This window comes from Stegostoma tigrinum, chromosome 13 (genome assembly GCF_030684315.1).
Source record: "Stegostoma tigrinum isolate sSteTig4 chromosome 13, sSteTig4.hap1, whole genome shotgun sequence".
In the NCBI taxonomy this organism is placed as follows: domain Eukaryota; kingdom Metazoa; phylum Chordata; class Chondrichthyes; order Orectolobiformes; family Stegostomatidae; genus Stegostoma; species Stegostoma tigrinum.
The window spans coordinates 15,166,042-15,184,015 of NC_081366.1; the positions used below are offsets into that span (position 1 = coordinate 15,166,042).

The following is a 17,974-nucleotide window of genomic DNA, read 5'->3' on the forward strand; positions in this document are numbered from 1 at the left end:
ATCAGCATTATTAGCAGTTAATGGTTATTTGAGCTGATCAAATGTAAACAGCTTGATATACACTTTGGAATTGAGAGATTCTGAACCTAGTCGACAATCTCCTAAGGCATTACAGATGTTCTAAATCCAAGTGTTTCAAATATTGCAACAAGTAGCCCTGCATGATAAACATACAAATAGATGTAAATAGATTTTCCCTTGAATCTTTTGCATCATTCGATTAGATCATAGGTGATCCAACTGGAGCACACATTTGTAATTGCATTCTACACTAAATATTTATGGATACCACGTTCTTTCAAAGTTTTGATAAATTTGCTCTTCCAATAAACAAAAAATTAGATTCCTTTAGAGTAACCTACACAGAGTTTTGAGCTAAGTTGTTATTGCTCAAATTAAAATAAATCACTACATTGACATAAGCTACAATATATCACTTATCCAGTTCTCTTAGCCATCAACTTGTTCACTACAATATCACACCATTTTAGATTGCTATTCTAATTCATTTTATCAAAGGAAATTCCAAGCAGTCCAAAATTTTACGAAGTACATTACTCTTTGAAACCGAATTTGCTTTTCTGATCACGTATCTGTATTTATACAAGCATTGATCTATTTTCTGGATTGAATTTTGTTACATTTTACATCAAAACACAATTGTTATAAATATAAAATTAGGAATTCCATATAGAATACATAATAAAATGATTTTGTACATTTAAAATAAATGTATTTACAATTGTAAATTAATGTCTGAATCATTTCAATTCAGTAACAAACAAGGGTAATTTGCAAGCATCTCTTTAACTAGGTGTGGGTGTGGTTTTATGCGATCAAAGTGAACAGTTTCACCCAAATCAATGCTTCAAATTATTTCACATTCTTATAACTTTGCAAATGAAGTGCAAACTACACTACTGCTCTTTCTTCCTAATCCCTGGTATTCTATACCATGCATACAAGTTCAATGATAATACTGACTACAGCCTCCACTAATACTTCTTTGTAATAATCACAATACTCTTTCTTCAATTTTCCTTCCACTAAAGAGGCCCCTAGTACTCATATTTTTGATTGAGGGAAGCAATCCACAAGGAACCACAATGTGGACATATTCCTACTTCTCCATAGTATTTGTTTTGAGTACCCAACATGTTTTATCTCCACACTACCCAATCACAATCTCTTCTGATATTCTGTTGTTTTAATTCTTTAGTTTTAGCTCATTTTCTGACCTCAGTTCATTTCACTTTACCTGCCTATAAATTTTAAAAAGGGCTGCAATGCTGTATACATGTATGCCTTAATTCATTTAATATTTAATGGGATCAGATTTAGATCTTGCACAACTTGCACCTTACAGAAATATAGAAAGATATATAATTCACTGAAACCAATGAATAAAAAGGGAGCCGAAAACCTGTTTGATCTTGATTCAAGAAGAAATTAGCAAGCCACAGGTGGGCAGATTGTGCATACAGAAGGAAGGGAAAAGAAACAAGTTAATCATTATTTTCTGCAAATCAGAAGACCAAAACAATGAAGACAGGTGATGAGAATGTCACTGCAAGGGAAGAAAAATTAATAGTTAATACAAATATTGTGCCACATTGCTCTTGCCCAGAAACAAACCAAATCACAAAAAAAATCAGCAAGACTGTCAAGATAATACAATGAAATAAAATTTGTTATAACTGTAGTTCTTATGAAAAGCGTGCCTAAGCAGTCATAACATCCCGTATAAAACTGAAGACTGAAATGCAAACCACAGCCCAAATTGTACCTCTGGCCTAGTTTTGACTAGTGAGCAACAGTTATGTTGGCAACTCAGCCATTGTTCCAAAATTATTTTAACACATGGGCATCATTTAATTTCTACCAATTGACTTATCCCAATTCTCCAGAACAAACTATGATTTCTGCTATCATCATGAGGAACAAGGTATAATATTCAAATTGGCATACGCAAACACAAAAGAAATGACTACATAACGGTCATGTTACTGGAAAAGCAGAGAAGGCAGGTGGATTAATAGAACACAAATCCAAATCAGACTATGGCAGCTTGAGAGTTTGAGGGACCACTAAACCTTGCACTGAAGGGATCTCCTACTACTGGTAACAACACCAATGTTTTATCCCAACAGGCAAAAGTACAAATTTAAGCTTGCTTACCTGCTTCCGGCTTCCTGCTTCCTTAGATGCTGTGCCACTTTCAAATGTTGTCTAGCTAGTTCACCTACTTTGTTTAATCTTTCTCTCACCTCAGCTATATAACCAAACTGTGAGATCTCTGACTTTGGACCTATCAAGTTTTTCTTAATTAATAATAAAGGCCCTCTCACTTCATGTCCGAATATGAATTCAAACAAAGTAAACTGGGTCAATTCATTTAAAGCATCTCTAATAGAAAATAATGTAAATGGGGTACCTTTATCCCAATCATTTGGAAAATCCTGGCCATTAGCCTTCAGCATGGTATTTATGACATAATGCCACCTTTCAAATGCTCTCTGGGATTCAGGATGGTATGCACTTGATTTAAAGTGTTGAATGCCTAAATTATCCATGATCTCCTTAAATAATTTAGCAGTAAAACTGGACCCATGGTCTGACTGAATCTCCTTGGGTAGTCCATAATGGGTGAAGAAAGCAAGCAACTTCTCCACAACTATTTTGTGTCATGACATTCTGTAATGAAATTGCCTCCAGAAATCTGGTATGCATGTCCATTATGGTTTTAGGGAGGGGACCTATACAATTAACCATAACCCATGTGAAAGGTTCCTCAAATGCGGGAATTGGCAAAGGCACTGGTTTTATTACTGCCTGTGGCTTTCCTACCATCTGACATGTATGATAGGTACGGCAAAATTCAACCACACCTTCACATAATCCAGGCCAATAAAAATGCCTTTGTATCTTAGCCTGAGTCATCCTTACTCCCAAATGATCTCCTATAGGTATTTTTGTACTACCTGTAATACTTCCTGTCTGTATGCTACAGATACACAATCTGGTGAACTTCTGCCCATTTCTCCTCTGCACTAACCTGCCAAGGTCTCCATTTCTCCATTAATATTGTTATCTTAACGATAATAACATTCAGGAATACATTCTGATTCCTTTTCTAAGTAGGCTTTATGATATAAATCTTTTATTGTCTTATCCTTTTGTTGTAACTCCATTAGTCTTTCAGAATTAAATACTTCTGCCTGATCCTCTACCTGCTCAGGTGCTTCCTTTACCATTTGACAGGATGACAGCTAACTGCATCTCAACTCCTTCGTCTTTCTCTTTGGTTTTCCCTTCTTGCTTTAACTTATGATTGTGCAGTGACAAGATCCCACAGTCTGGAAAAATTCAAGGGTATTTTTCTTTTAACTCCTCAGTTCCCATGCTTTCTTTTGGCTTCTCCACTACAATGGGCATCACGCCCATCTTTGATCCAGCTAAGTTGTTTCCGAAAACAAACTGTATTCCTGGAGTAGACATTCTTTCGATCACTGCCACTGTCACTTCCCCAATCTTGATTGGGCTTTCCAGCCTTATTTTACACAGGGCAACACGAAATCTCTCTCCATTTATTCTACAGATTATCATCCTCTCGGGTAACATTTTAGAAGGAGCACAAATATTTTCATCTATTACCAAGAGACTGACCAGCTCCCATTTCCCCCAATATTGTAACTTCTTTACTCAGGTAGAACAAAAGGGAGGAGGCAAACATTACCCACAGAGGGAAATCTTTGAAGAAATCGGGCGCTATCTTACTATCCAGGCCATGACTAGGCTGTGCACTCTCCTGCAGCTCGACTTGGGACTTCCTTCACTAACTACCTCAAATAATCCCACTGATTTAGCTTCTTTTACCACATCCTGTTTTCCCAGTGCTTCTCTGAAACCACCAGCACTGTGATTTTGTGTGTTCCTCTCTATTACAGTGAAAACAATTGAAGGTTTTCATCTCTTTTTCACCCTCTTGGGTTTCTTTTTCACATGTGATAAACTATTCCCCTTGGGATCTACTTTTGTTTTCCATTGATGCATCTCCCATTTTCCCGATTTTTATCCCTCACAGAATGAAATTGCTGTCAGAACCTAGATTTTGACTTATGCACCAGTATGTATTCATCCGCCATCCGTGCAGCTTTTCTTGCTGTTTTAACATTCTGTTCCTCAACATGAGATCTTATCATTTCTGGAAGTGAGTTTTTGAACTCCAGCATAGTAATCTCTCAAAGATCGTCATATGTCTTTTCTATCTTTAATGCTCTCACCAATCTAACGAAGTTGCTATGTTTAACTCCTTCAAATTCGACATAAGTCTGACCCGGTTCCTTTGTTATATTTCTGAACTGTTATCTGTGTGTTTCTGGTATCAATTCGTAGGCATTCAAAATAGGCTGTTTTACTTCTTCCTATTCTCTTGACAGCACTGCAAATACCTCATTAGCCCTGCTTGCCAACTTGGTCTGAATTAACTTTACCCACACAGTCTCCGGTTAATTCATCTGTTTGGCCAATTTCTTAAAGGAAATGAAAAAGACTTCTTCATCTTTTTCATTGAATTTTGGCAATGTTTTGACATATTCCTATATATTCCTATCAGATCTCTGGCTACCATAGGTCTGCTCATCATCACTCTTCTCCTCACTAAGCATACCTTCTACCTTCATTTCCATCAATTTAAGTTGACTATCCTGTTTAATTTGCAACTTCCAAACTTCAAACAGTCTCTCATACTTTTTGTCTTTTCTCAGCATGTAACTGTAATTCAAACAGTTTCCTTTTCTGTTCAAGCTGCTTCAACTGCAATTGAATTCTAGCCATTTCCAAAGATTCTGATGGCCATTCCAACAAATTTAAACGTCAAGCTATTGCTGTAATTACTCCTTTTCTTACAGACAAAGGCAACCCCAAATCCAGCTTGCCTGTGTGGTAGAAAATCACTCCGAGACGCGGAGAATTCCTCAAGAAGATGATCTTTTATTTGCAAATAAAAGCCGTGACAATCCAGGAGTATTTTCCTAGAGTGCCCCCGAACCTCTTTGGCTTACACTTCTTATACCCTTCTGTTATCAGTCTCTTGATCAGCTTATCAGCATGCCCAACTGGGACAGTCCGAGTTATCTTATCTCAAACCAATGAAGTCAGCCTGCCTTATCTTTCCATACCTGCCACTATGGTTTTTTCCTCCACTACTTAATTCATGATATAATGACTATTCATTTCTTACCTTGCCACAATGGTCTCCTCTACTTCTGACTTATCTCTAATTTATTCTAATATAAATAAGTTTCTACTGCTAGTTCCGCCACAATGGTTTTCCAACCTTCAAGTGACCCCTACCTTAAAGTGACCTCACTCCCTAGTATTTCTTATCTTGTCACACATCACATCTACCCAACACATGCCAGCACGGATGCTCACACAATTACTCTACTTTATCTATTCTAGTCACTTAGTTGTTATTCCATGTTTATCCATGCTTGTCTGTGTGCCCCATAACTGCTGTGGGCTGAACTGATTTATTAGCTTTGTCCCTTGTTCAATCTCCCTTTCCTGTCACATCTTGCTTAATGTGTGATTACTTGTTTGAAACGGTCTTTGCCAGACTCCCATTACCTGACAGTTTTCAAATTTTATTTTCCATACCTGCCAGTTCCTGCAGCTTTTCCTTGCTCACCTTTTGTAAAACCCCCAAAGTCACTTCTTCCACCTCCAGAAAACTCTTAGTGACTGAAAGAGCTATTACCTCGATTATGGTTAAGCCAACAAGTAACCCGAAATTAAACAGATTTTCCACTTCTTAAGCTAAGGTCTAGAACACAGGAACAGGCCCTTCGACCCTCCAAGCCTGTGGCGATCGAGGTCCTCTGTCTAACCTGTCATCTATTTTCTAACGGTCTGAGTCCATTTGCTCCCTGCCCATCCATGTACCTGTCCAAATATATGTCTGCATCTACCACCTCCGCTGGCAACGCCTTCCAGGCACCCACCACCCTCTGTGTAAAGAACTTTCCACGCATATCTGAACACTCCTATTCCCCGACTCATTATTTATCAGAGACATAAACCAAGTTGATTTTAAACATTTACCTTTTCGCTTCTTTCTCTTCTCTCCACCCTCTCCACTTTCACCTTCTTCGTCATCTTCCTCAGAGCCACTCATTTCTGAGCCAGAGATTTCTTCCCCTGAAAATATTTAAATAGTTTGATCAAGATATGGTTTTTATTTCATCAGTATCTCAATGTTCGTCTACTTCACTTGTCCATACCTTCTTTTAGTTTATTTCTAAGATCCTCAATTTCCTTCTGAAACTGGCGCAACAATGCATCTTTGGGGTCTTCATTAATTCTGGCTTTATTTTTGATATTCTTTGCTCTGTTTGCATAGCGTAAAGTACTGATAGTCTCATCGTAATTGTAATCTGCTGGCCCAATGTTTGCACACTGATAAAGAAAAAACATATAAATGGTAAAGGGTGCCAAAAGTTCAATCCTGCGTATTAAACTGTCTATCTTAATTACTTTGCAGTATGAAGATGCCAAGAAGAGATTAGGTACCTCCTTTGGTGCAGTGAATACACCCTGAATCTAGGTTGATTATTCATCTATCTAGATGCAGGTGTTTTTTAGTCACTGAACCAAAGGGTGGTTTGATGGTGATGGAAATAAAGAAAATGTTCATTTTTCTTTAAGAACACTTCTGGATATATAAAGAACCAAAACAAAACCAACAGCATGTTCTTGTGGCAGAGTGGCACTATCACTACCTCAAGCCCGGAAGCCTGGTTCAAGTTCCACTTGCTCCATAGTTGTGTATCAACATCTCTGAACAGGTTGATCAGAAAATATCCAAATACAAAATGGAGGGTCCTTGTGCACAGTGGTTGTGTCCCTAATCTTGGGATCAGGAAGGCCTGGATTTAACTTCTACCAGTTCCAGTAGTGTTTCTGAACAATACAGTGTGGAGCTGGAGGAACACAGCAGGTCAGGCAGCAGGGAAGGAATTTGAAAGGAGCCCTCTAAATATCACCATTTAAAGACAGTCAGCTATCAAAATCTTCTGAAAAATACAGACTGAACTCATCATTAGTTAACACGATACATAGACATAGAAACACATAAGATACAAGCAGGAGTAAGCCATGCGTCCCCTCAAAGCTGCTTCGCCATTCAATAATCATGGCTGATCAACAAGCTCATACCCCAATCTGATCCTTTCAGTGAGCAGTGCATGAAAACATCCAGCTCTCTGAACATTTCTCTCTTAACCTATGGCCAAATAACAATCTGGATAACCTCACACTCATCCACATTATACTGCATCTACCATGCATTTGACCACTTAGCTTGTCCAAATCACATTAATCCTCCTCACAGGTCACCCTTTCAGCTCTGTGTCCCTTTAGCTAAGCATGTTGAATTTCAGTTTTTCAATAAAATCCTGGATAAACTTCAAATCATATAACAAACTTTCCAAACTCATACTTGTATTAAAGAATTGCCAATTTTTGTGATAGATAAGTGCTGAAGAATTTTTTCAACTTTTTGTAGCTATTGATTATATTATACTGTTGGACTATTAAAGGAGTTCAGGAATAGAGACATTGATACACATTTAATTTATGAAAAAAAAAGTATAATGCCAAAAGCATGGTACATGCCAACCTAATGCCTATATTTGACAAAGAGTGATGGAGCATGCCCACAGATTCATATCTCAGCCAGCTTGACAGTTGTGATGAAGAAAATAATGGAAATAAAGGAGAGATTAGCAAAATTATCTAAAAGCCAAAAAAATGAATGGAAAACAAAGATTTAAAAAGGAATGTTTTGCTTCAGAAACTCGATTAATTTTGGGGGATGACAGAGAGAGAGAGAGAGAGAGAGAGATAATGGTAATGAACTGGATGTAAAAGCCTTGACTAATGACTAATGAATAAAGTCAGAGAGAATGCTAAATCAGAGGGAAAGCTGTAAAGTAGATTGCCAGCTGGCTTCAATAAAGGTTGGTGCAAGGGTATAGTGGAGGCTGGTAGTGGTGATTCACCAAGACTGACGTCGGGATCACTATAGGTACTTCTGCTATAACGCGTGTTTTGTTAACGCAAATCTGCTACAATGCAATTGATGAATGGTAAACACTGTTTGGATAATGCAAACTTCCTACTGTACAGTATAGCAATTTTCTATCCATCAAGATTGCAAAAGAACGCAAGTACCATGTTATAGGAGAACTACCTGTACTGTTCACAATTATGATTACAATTTAGATTCTGGACTGGAAAACACAATTACTAATTGTGTGAATGACACAGAGAGAAAGAGGAGATAGTCTCGCTCAATTCTGACTAAAGCAAATTAAAGGATACAAATAATTGGAAAACAAGGTTCAGCGCAGATTAATGAGGTAATACGTCTTGGTAAGAGGAACAGTAAACTCAATTATTGCTTTCAAGTTTTAAGTCTAGGTGGGGTAATAGTACAAATAGGTTTTGACATATCATTAAAAGTTGTGCCACTAGCTAGCAAAGCCATGAAACTAAAACCAAGTCAAACATCAAAATTTATTGTCAGAGAATGAACTGAAAAGTGGGAAAGTTATGCTAAACCAAGGACAAACCATGCCTACAGCACAAGAGGGGAGACGATGGCCTAGTGGTATTATTACTGGACTGTTAATCCAGAGGCCCAAGTAACGTTCTGGGGACATGGGTTTGAATCCCGCCACGGCAGATGGTGGTGGAGTTTGAATTCAATACAAATCTGGAAAAGAGTCTAATGATGACCATGAATCCATTGTTGATTGTCGGGAAAACCCAACTTTAGGGTAGAAAAGTGCTATCCTTACCTGGCCTAGCCATCCTGTAACTCCAGATCTACTGCAATACAGTTCACATTCAACTGCCTCACAGCAATTAGGGATGGTCAATAAATGAAGGGATGACTTAATACAGTCTTACTAATTATGAAAGGTTTTGATTGATTAGATAAGACAGAATGTTTCAATCGCAGAAATAACTGGAGTCATTTAATACAAGATAGTCACCAAGAAACCCATATGAAATTCAGAAGAAACATCTTCTCCGCAGGAACAGCAAGGACATGAAAATGCAATGAAAAGGGCTGGTTAATGTGAATATTATAGATATATTTAAGGGGAGGTCAGACAAGCATAAAATGGAGAAAGATTCAGCGGATTACACTGAGCATAGAAGAAGGAAGATGGGGAAAGGCTAAAGTTGACCATAAACAGATCAGTTGAAAAGCATATCCGTTTTTGTACCACATCAATCTAAAATGGATAGCTCATTTACATATCAGCACAGTTGGTTCAATTGGTTCTTTGAGCCTACTCCACCAAATAAGATTATGCCCGGCCTACCTCAACTCTATCTTCTCATACTGTCAATACATCCGTTAGTACCCAAAAATCTAATATGAAAATAAGAATTATACAACTGCTTATTTAGCCACTTTTTAAACATAAGATATATGCTGAATTATAGGAACAATTGTCAAAATGTATGTTGCACGTTATTTAAATACAAACTAATTTCACTAAATAATATTAATTATTCTCAATTATGCATTAATAAGAGGAAGAAAGCTCACCATGATAGTCTTTGAATTGCCTCCCAAAGAATCCTGGAGTAGACGTGTCAGTTTAGAGTTACGATATGGCACATGTGTACTTTTACCATCAACAAGAGCGGAGATAACATTACCCAAGGTGGACAATGAGAGGTTAATTTTTGTTGCTTCTTTTAATCGCTGTCCTGTGGCTCCAGTCTTTCCTTGTCTTTCAGAACCCTGCAAGCAAATAAGATAGGACTAATGCTTTGATACTCAACACATAACTGTATAAGTTTTCACTGTTATTTTTCAATTGTTGTGGTTACCAAATGAAAAGAGAAAATGTTGAAATACACAAAAATTCATCTACATTTGTAAAGATAAAAGATGGCTTATGGTCTTTTGGACGTGCATGTTCATTTAACTTTCAAAATTAGTACTTAATTTTATTTAACTATTATGCATTTAATATAAATAGTAAGGAAAAAATTCAACTTGGAGGAGTAGAAATGCTAACTGTGCAAACTGACACACAGTATACCTTTTATCAGATTTTTAGGTTGCCTATGTTTATAACATTTCCACTAATCTATTAATAGGGACCAGAATCAAAGATACCACCAATATGGGATGTGCTCTATCTTAACACAATATTGATTTATCATTACAAGCTTGTGAAAAACATATTTATTTATAAGAGTGCAATCAATGCTTGCAATAGGTTGTCAAGAATTATAACTGCAAACACAATTCTGAATTAAAAATTATGAAATGGGCAGACAAGGTAATGTAAAAAAAGATTAAATCAATTAAGCTAAAAGAATACATATCTAATTTTAGAATACTTTTGAATGAATATAATAAATAAAGCTCAATTTATTTTGGAGTCAAGATCAGCATTGCCTTCAGGTGAAATGGTTCAAGAAGATGAAGGCATATTCAAGATAAGGAGTGCTGATGTAATTTATTCTCTATTTTAGAGTTGATGTTGTCTTTTTACACATTCAGTATAAATCTCCATGTCAATTCTTATAATGAAAACCATAGGAAGGCATATCACAATGCAATACAGAACATATAAAGTGGAACCAGTGGGAGAATGGCATGGTGTAGACTGGAAGCCAAGAGAGGGTTGTAAAGGTACAGTTCAGTGGAATTATTACCTTAATGCCTTTTCTAATTCCATTAATGTAAATATGTAATTTTGTAACTGAAGTACAATTCATTACTAGAGCCAAACAAAGGCAGAGGAAACGTTCATTTCACCCTATTTACTCCCTATAACACTCCAATAAGCAGTGTTCTCCAACCTAATTGATTTCATAATTTACTTGCCAACCAGTTGACTCAAGTATTTTATGACTTATTTTCATTGCAAAATTAGAAAATTCAATCTATTCAACAGCAATAACTCTGTGTAGCAGCCAGTAATAGCAAATTGTCCTGCGTTCAGATCAAGAAGGGCAGGCCTGGAACTAGTTGTCCGAAACTGTGCTAGATAGAAAGAAAGCTTCCAGGCAACCTTGTCGGAAAAATACACTAACTACTTTTATTTTTAGGAAAAGATAAACCTGCAGATATCGAAGCATTAACTATGGCCTGGAGCCCTTGGAACTTGAATTTAAAAAAAAAGGAGCAAACATTGATCAAGATTTCAACCAGGATCAACACTACTAGTTCCAGGGCTGCCCACAGTCGTCCATGTTTGAGCAGGGTACAGTTGGGAATGTCCCCAACCATCACTCTCCCTGTTCGGGCTTCAGTAATAAAAATCAAGGTATTCAGAGGTGCTACAAATTCTATACAAATTAAAGCAAAATGATAAGAATGAACCAGAAATGCAGATGAGCAGTGTGTACAAAGGCTTTTTAGATATTCTGCCAATTCTTACTGCAAGATCAACAAGGTGCAGCTTGCCCATGCGAACATGAATATTTCCATCAATTCCTTTTTCACTGCACTCGATGGTAATCGTAAAAATAGCATGAGAACGGGAACTATGTTCATTCATATTTGTGGCACCAACAGAACCTAGAAGGAAATAAAGAATCAATATCAATAAAGTATCAAAACAATATCAACCAGCAGTTTTATTCAAAAACAAAAATACAAAACAAATTTACTCCATGCAAAACTACAAAGGTGAGACTGTGATTCTCTTTTCACCTCTGGGCAGACAGCACAACTGCTTGTTATACTATTCTTTCACCTTAGCTTCAGTTTCAAGTTGTTCCCATTGTTTGACAGCTATTAAGCACACAAGTAATGTTTTTGTTTAATTCAACACTAATACATGTACAAATTTAGTAATATTGTTCAGTTTCACTTGTTGTACAATAGCAAGTATGTCACAGTCAAAGCATCCCAAAAATAACAATTAACACCACTACATTACAATCTTAAAAAGGAACTTGTATTTTTATTGATTCATAACTTTGCAGATTAATGGAAAGACCTACACTTGTTACTCATTCACAGCCCACATTGCTGTTAAGGAGGGAGTTCCAAGATTTTGATCCAGCATTAGGACTGTTACTATTAGGATTTTGTTTGTATTTATGCTCCCTAAGCTTTGGTAATTTTTTTGAACTGCAATTGGAATAATAATAATAGAGACTCTACATCTAAAATTTTCTTTGATTTTTAAAAAAATGATGAGGCACAATACCAGAGTCACCATTTTCAATATGGAAATGCTTGTGGAATCAGAATTATGTATTCATACTGATTTAAAATAATTTAGCATTCTAAACCTAAACAGAAAGACATGGATTCAACACTATTATGTTCATCGTTTTAGCAAACCTGGAGACAGCTCAGAGGGATTGGTTAAACTGTTTCATACTGAAGTAGTTAAACAACTTGCCAAATGAAATTCTATTTGGTTCTTTAACGAGAGATGATGCCACTCGTTCCATCTGCAGACAACTTCAACTGATAGAGGATGCGGACTGACTAATGTGACTGGCAACTTTTAAGAGAAAAATTAAAACTGTTTCATCAGCTCACAAATGTCCAAAATAAAGCTAATAATCCTGGGGCAAAACAGCATTTTTAAAACCAATAATATTGTCTATTTACAGCATCCTTAACATACTAAAACCTCACAAAGGACTTGGCAGGACACTATGACATCAAGCTACACAGGTTTGGTCAAAGGGATCATTAAAGAAGATGAGAGAATTGGTGAAAGAAAGAAATGGGGAAGCAGATAACTTTAGGAAAGGAATTCCAGAGTTAAGGGTTGAGGCAGCTAACAATTGAGCGATTTCAAATCAGGGATGAGAGAAGAAGCCAGAACTGGAGGGAAGAGACCTCAAAGAATTTTGGAACTGTATGCGGTTAGAGATAGAAAGTGGCATGTCTACACTCAAATTTGAAAATAAAGTACATGAATTTTAAAAAAATGATTTTTAAATTCAGAAAATAACTACAAGGAGGCAATATAGATCAGGAAGCACAATAAAAATTGGGTGAATGGGACTTTGTTACTTAGCACCAAGGCAGAGTTTTGGATCATTTTGTATAAATTTATGGCAGGAACCAAACACAATGGCTTTGGTCTTCTCCAAAATTTAGCCAGAGCAAAGTTCCTGCTTACCTATGACTGAATAGCAAACAAGCAGAGGGATAGATTTGAGGCAGTGGATATGAATAGTTTAGGTGGAACTGGGCTTACTCAGCATCAGTTTCCACACATTTGCCATATTTTTAAACGCTAATGCCTAGAATAAGTATATAGATAAATCGTAAGAAGCCTTGTGAACTAAGAGGTAATAAGGAGTGGGAAGAGATTCTATTACAGATGATTTTCTAATTATGAATCGATAAACAAGAATAGAACCAAATTACAGTAGATTCATTCAGTTGGATGAAGAAGGCATGTTGGAGAAGTATGGTATGATCAACAATGTCAAAGTTGCAGGCAAGTCAAGAAGGGGCAGAATACCATGGTCAAATATACAGGATTTCATTTATGACTTTCAAATATTCATACCAAATCTTTTTTAAAACTTACGGTTTTTATTCCCTAAAGTCATAATACGATCCATATCATCTGCGTTGTTTACCACATAACCAGAAAGATCTTTTATGTACACTCCAACATCAGGCCGTTCCTTAACCTGCACAATGAAATGTAACAATTTGAAATAACAGGCATGTGGAGACAGATTTCTAGATTTACATATACATTACCAGAATTGAAAGTAATAGAAGACACCTCCAGCTTTATTGTCCAGGCAGTAAATTGGCTGACTAGAAAAAAATCAAGTAGAGTTGCAGATTATTAGCTCGCAAAAGATTGAAGAATCACTCTCACAACTCAACTCCTTCAGGAGGGGTTGAAGGAGTTAACTAAAATACAAGATAAGTTAAAGTAGTGTCACTATCAAAAGCTCCTTAGTGGAATCCTCCAAAATAAGCAAATAGTAAGATTTGAGACTGCCCTTTATAGCCAGCGTGTGTTAATATAGGATCCCTCGAGCCTAGATTATCTGCCTTGTTGTGAAAAATAAATAAATTTATAAATTTGACTAGATTTTCTTCTCACATGAACTGAATTTCTCACCTCTAGTCTCTGACTTTGATCCTTCCCAAGAAGATCACGAACCTCTTCATTATAAATCTCCAGATAGGATACTCGAACAAGAAACCTTAAAATGTTGAAAGTTTGAGTGGGGTAAAATTAAACCAAAGTATACAAATACTTGATTAAATTCATTAATTTTAACGTCCCAGCAGGAAGCTACATTAACAAAGGCAGCATTGTTTGAAGACAATGTTATGTAATTATATGATAATTATACATAATTCTTTTCTACATTTCAAGTATGGCTAATCACTGGGAACATAGCATGGTGAATTAACTCTCCAATTTCCTAGTTAATCAGCCTTGTATATTAAGCATTTTTAAGTAGTTTATTTTCTCAATGCTCATTTTTCATTTGTCAAACTAGTCATGCAGTAGAAACATCACCTGATACTACACAATAAATTGATAATTCAATGACTAATTTGGAGAAGTGCCATATTTTCCTTTCCTCATGTTTGTTAATATGGACACACTGATATGAGTCATTGAGAAGAGCGCAACAATTTAAAATTGTCGCAGAGTGAGGAGAGAAGCTAAGAGGAATTTCACTATGGATAGTTTTTAAAAGGATAGGATTCTTCAAAAGCTGTAATTGAGGTAGAAATCATTGTAACTTTTAAAAGGAAGAGCAAACATTTGAGACAAAGACTACTGTAGAGATATGATAGAGCTGGGTAATGAACTCAGGTTTTAACAAGAGCCAGCACAGAACCAAGATGAATATCTCTTTCTGCACTTCTCTAGCCTCGAGTAGAACCATATTTCTTCCACTGATAATGCTGGTTTCAAGGAGCCTGATTTCCACTTTCTCTCATCAAGTTGCTGTTGCCACCAAAATGAGATTCTATAAATCTCAAGTTATCAAGTATTTCAATACTATTGTGGCGACCTTTTACAGGACACAAATAAAAATTGTGAAAAATTAGTCATTAATAGATACTCTCTCATCTCTACCTCCACTGAAATAATAACCCTATTTATCACTACTACTGTGTGAAGTACTCCTTGAACTTTACTTCAGCTCTATGCTCCAAATACGCTGATCTTTGCATCTACTCTCTAAGGTAAAATTCATTTTTGTCCTGGCAATTCATAGGTGTGAAACTTTATGCCTACTTCAGCTTTTTGTTCTCCCATAATCTGCAAATTCTTAAAATGTAAATTTAAGCCACCTAATTTACTAATTTACCTCATCTCCTTCATACATCAGTGAAGATCATTTATCTTCATTTCTCAATAAATGAAAATGAGGTAATGTCTTCAGAAGAGATGGAGAGATAAGTTGGCAAGAAAATAGACTTAAAATTAAAATAAAACAATATTATTTGTGTACATTACAAAAGAACATTGTGCAATTTTAGCTTAGAATCAACATCCTGGTATTCATGATCGTAAGACCATAAGACACAGGAGCAGAATTAGGTCGTTTCGTCCATAAGTCTGCTCTGCAATTTGTTCTCCCATAATCTGCAAATTCTTAAAATGTAAATTTAAGCCACCTAATTTGCTAATTTACCTCATCTCCTTCATACATCAGTGAAGATCATTTATCTTCATTTCTCAATAAATGAAAATGAGGTAATGTCTTCAGAAGAGATGGAGAGATAAGTTGGCAAGAAAATAGACTTAAAATTAAAATAAAACAATATTATTTGTGTACATTACAAAAGAACATTGTGCAATTTTAGCTTAGAATCAACATCCTGGTATTCATGATCGTAAGACCATAAGACACAGGAGCAGAATTAGGTCGTTTCGTCCATAAGTCTGCTCTGCAATTTGTTCATGGCTGATCAGTTTTTCAACCCCATTCTCCTGCCTTCTCGCTGTAACCCTTGATCGTCTTATTAATCAAGAACCTACTCATCTCTTAGATAAACTTAGATAGACTTGGCCTCCACAGCCCTCTGCGGCAATAAGTTCCACAGATTAACCACCTAGTGGCTGAAGAAATTCTCCTCATCTTAGTTCTAAGGGTCTAACAAAAAGATGAGGAAGGTTATATGATCTAACTAGTTCTTCATTTCACCCAATTTCTGAATGAACGATTCTAGATTGTAATGTACCCTAATATTTCTGCATCCTTATGAGATATTGGAACTTTACCTGGTGTCACCTTCAGACTTTGCAATATGTCCAAATATATGAGCAAACGAATTGGGAATAATGCCCCTAAGTTCAGGTACAGCCCGTACTCCTTCCATAGTAAATGTCTTGCCAGTGCCAGTTTGTCCATAAGCAAAAACTGTACCTGAAGAATTGAAAAAAAAGTTTGTGATTTATAACTGAAAGATAACAGACTGAGGCTGAATAGCAAAACTGAAAGATTGTCATGAGAGAAAGGTCGTGAACAGCAGTGAAAGGAATGGATGAATATTCGAAACTCACCTTCAGGGGTTTTGTCCATTGACTATGTATTGCTGAAACAATCATTAAATTAACTGAGGCTTCTTTTGCTAAAGACAGGACTGTGGTGACTTGATAGAGGCGTTTAAAATTGAGAAGGGATTTGAAAGGATAAGGATAGGGATAGGTGAGCAGTTTCTTCAACTGGGAGGTCAAATAATGGGAGGCCATCGAAATGACAGTCTCTAATAAACCCAATGTGGAATTTGAGACAAACTTTTCTTTTATTGAATGCGCTAGGAAATTTGAAGATTGCTATCATGTGAAGCGGTTGAGATAAACAATACTAGTTAATTTCAGTGGAAGCTGGGAAAATATATCAGCAAGGCCAAGACTTTTTGTCCATGCATTATTGGTTTTGTACGGGCTGGCTTGTTCAGAGGGCAGTTAACAGTCCATCGCAATGTGAGGGTCTAGAGTCACACGTTGAAAGCTTTGACACAGATCTGGCTCAGAGATATAGACACTACCACTGCATCACAAGAGACCTTATCCCAACTACTGGAAGAAATGAGCAGTGGAAACACACCTGTGCATATTTATAATAAACTTATTTCTAGAAGGGAGGGTGACCAATTCAGATATTGTTTAAAGAATTCTACAAGGATAACTGGTATTCAGATTACTTTCTTTGAATAACAGGTTGGTGAAGAAAATAAATATTTTACACAAAATAGATTAATTTGCAAAATAATTTTCCTTGTATGCTTAACAGATTCTGATAATCTAGATGCAGGAGTCTGAGTGACCTACCTGTTTTGAAATCCTCTTTCTAAAACAATGATATATATTATGAAAACATGTCTGTAATATACATAACTTTAAATTTCAAATAACTGAAAGCCATTATAAAACTATGTTACCATTGTATCCTTCTAGAACTGAATCAACAATTGGTCTTGCAGTGAGATTGTACACATCAACTTGTTTGCTCTCTGGACCGAAAACTGTATCAAATGTGAACGTTTTTGGTGGTTCATTAGCAGCATCTGTCTTGTAGACCGTGATTGTTCCTCGTATCTCATCCACATTCACAACTTGTCTGTGTGCCATATTTCTTTCCTTCTCATTCATCGGTCGGCAGCGTACCACAACCTTCACATTGTCGCTCGCCTCAACATGGTCAATCTTCTCCAATTTATTACTCTACATAAGATATAGTAACAGGAATTGTCATTCACCAATAAAGTAGGATACATGTTCCAACAACTATATTTTGTTCCTGCTAAAACTAAAGTGAATAAAATCTTTTCTTTCCTACATTTAAATGTTCTCTCCTGTTCTGAAAACAATAATTCATGCAGGTTATAATTGCATGAACACTTGCAGTCCACCACAGGTGACCAATTAACATTATCTTTTATTCATGTTCGAATCACATCCCT

The 17,974-nt window shown here is 36.3% G+C and overlaps 1 protein-coding gene across 1 annotated transcript in view; it reads right to left on the reverse strand.

Moving 5' to 3' along the window:
* The window catches only part of kif3a (kinesin family member 3A), a 55,393-nt gene that overhangs the window by 26,430 nt on the left and 10,989 nt on the right, over positions 1-17,974 (reverse strand). Inside the window, exons 2-9 of the mRNA XM_048543270.2 lie at positions 17,453-17,735; positions 16,290-16,434; positions 14,160-14,244; positions 13,608-13,713; positions 11,481-11,620; positions 9,629-9,826; positions 6,285-6,459; positions 6,106-6,201 (exon numbers count right to left, since the gene is read on the reverse strand). Coding sequence (XP_048399227.1) covers positions 6,106-6,201; positions 6,285-6,459; positions 9,629-9,826; positions 11,481-11,620; positions 13,608-13,713; positions 14,160-14,244; positions 16,290-16,434; positions 17,453-17,735 — 1,228 coding nt within the window. The remainder of the gene's footprint in view (positions 1-6,105; positions 6,202-6,284; positions 6,460-9,628; positions 9,827-11,480; positions 11,621-13,607; positions 13,714-14,159; positions 14,245-16,289; positions 16,435-17,452; positions 17,736-17,974) is intronic.